Source organism: Cucurbita maxima, unplaced genomic scaffold (assembly GCF_002738345.1).
Source record: "Cucurbita maxima cultivar Rimu unplaced genomic scaffold, Cmax_1.0 Cma_Scf00019, whole genome shotgun sequence".
Classification (NCBI taxonomy): domain Eukaryota; kingdom Viridiplantae; phylum Streptophyta; class Magnoliopsida; order Cucurbitales; family Cucurbitaceae; genus Cucurbita; species Cucurbita maxima.
The window spans coordinates 3,343,180-3,345,438 of NW_019272035.1; the positions used below are offsets into that span (position 1 = coordinate 3,343,180).

General features: G+C 38.7%; 1 protein-coding gene across 1 annotated transcript; it reads right to left on the bottom strand.

Annotated features, from left to right (window-relative positions):
* Positions 1-317: 317 nt before the first annotated feature.
* On the bottom strand, positions 318-1,608 carry LOC111493905 (metalloendoproteinase 2-MMP). The gene has a single exon (XM_023143810.1). It carries the CDS (start codon positions 1,537-1,539, stop codon positions 418-420), a length of 1,122 nt encoding a protein of 373 aa, XP_022999578.1. The 5' UTR covers positions 1,540-1,608; the 3' UTR covers positions 318-417.
* Between the last annotated feature and the right edge of the window lie 651 nt (positions 1,609-2,259).

Below are 2,259 nucleotides of genomic sequence, written 5' to 3' on the forward strand. Positions count from 1 at the left end.
AAAAAAAAAAAAAAAAAAAAAAAAAAAAAAAAAAAAAAAAAAAAAAAAAAAAAAAAAAAAAAAAAAACTCCTTCCCAAATAGCATGCAACTTATTTCTATAAGAGGAGCCAAGTCAAACTTCAAACTTTGACTTTTATATATATGAAAAGTAAATATATAAATGTATAATATATTTGGCTAAATTTACAATAAAATCCAAAATATATTTTTTTTCTTGAGAATTAAATAATAAAAAGAAAAAAAAATCCTTATATTTATATAATAAATTATGTACAAACTAGTGTGTGTGTGTATACCTTCCAAAACCAACATAAAATTAAGCAAATCATTGTAACCAATAAGGCTACGCTAAATTTATTAAAATTGTAAATACCATAATATAAATTAATAATTAAAAAAATGTAATTACAAAGGTATTATTGTCTCATCAAGAAAAGTTCAACGGCAGCGACTACCAGTGGGCTCCACCACGAATTCAACACCTTCGGAGCACCTCCCTTGGACATATCTCTCTCCTGTACCGACGACGGCGGCGTCGTCGTACTGGACGGTGGCGACGGGTTGCCGTTTGGGTTTGCGCCGTACAATTCTTGAATTCCGGTGACGTCGTCGACGGCCAGATCTACCTTCCTCGTCCTCGATGTGATTGTTGGGAACATAATGGATTCCTCAACGGAGGAATGGCCAAGCCCCAATAAATGCCCAATTTCATGAACCGCTACCGATTCCAAGTCAATCGCCGTAACGGGAGCCGATCTCAGGTCGCCGGTAACGACCCAGCTCTCATCGCCGTCCAAATGAAAATGCCCACTCGGCGGCGAAAACGCATGAGCCAAAGTCCCTAAAACTCCATCGAACGGCTCCCCATCGCCATGGTCGCCAGCGTAGAATCCAATCCGGATATCCGCCGCTCTGAACGACTCCACCGCCGTGAACGTCAACGGCGTAACAGCCGCCCAACGAGCAAAAGCCCTAGTGAAAACCCCTTTAACCTCATCAGTAAGACCATTCTCCGGCGCAAATGCGTAAGTCAAATCCCGACGGTGGTCAGGCCATCGAGGACGGCCAGGGAAGAAAGAGTAATGAGAAACAGAGTGAAAACGAGTAGCGTTATGAGCCACTGGGCTACCGGAGTTCATAGAAGAAGCGCCGTTGATTATATCGGCGATTCCACATCTGGGTAGCTGAATCTGAGCGAGGGTTTGGTCGTCGAGGAAGCCGGTGGCGTTGAGATTGAAATTCTTCTGATACGTTAAAAGGGCAGATTGGAGAACATTGTCGAAGAGATCGGAGAAATTGGAGGGGGAGTTGGGAATGTAGCCGAATTTATTAAGGTATGTCTTGAGATTGGAGAGGCCGGTGAGGTGATCGCCATGGCGGCAGCCTTTGAGGTTCTGGAATTGGTCCCAAGCGTATTTGGTTCGGTTGAGCCACGACGGAATTGAGGAGGCGTTGGGGAAGATATGGGCGGAGATTGGGTGGGGGTGAGCCAAAATGGAGAGTGAAAACAGAGCCAAAATCATTGCAAAGGATTTCATGTTTTTTTTAGTTCAGTTTTTGGTTGGACTTGGGGAGGGGTAGAGGGATATGAAGAGAGCGAAGGAGGGTTGTTTCTGAGTAAGTTCTTCAGGTAGAGGACAGACTGCAATTGCGCGTTGAAATTGTTTTATGGGCTTTCTAATTTGACTGCCTCCAATGTCTGCTTACTTGTCTCACTTTCCACGCCATCCTTCACACCCTATTTCTTTTCTCAATTTTACCATCAAAATTAAGAATATTTGACATTTTTAACCAACCCGTGAGTTCGAGTTCGAATTCAAAAACAATCCCAGATTAACCCGCTTACCCATCTCAATAAATCATAAATAATTGATATTTACCCATTAAGAATTAAAACATTAACTTAGTTAAAATTTGAACACATTTTTAACATTTATTTTGTTAAACATTACAAAAATAAAGTTTAGAATTTTAAAATATTCCGGACAAAATGAGTTTACAAAAGTATATTATTTAAGGAAAGAGAGTTGGTAAACATAAATTTCAAAATATTAGATAAAATATTCCCACGTTAAGACACGTCATTCATGTGGGGGCTGCATCCATAATCAAAATAAATAAATAAATAAATATTCAAAATTTACCCAAATTTAGTATATTTATTTTTATTTAATCAATAAGGTATTCTTATTTATCAAATTTAATTTATTTACTCGTACATGTAACTAAATTTTAATTAAAATAAAATCGTTGACATT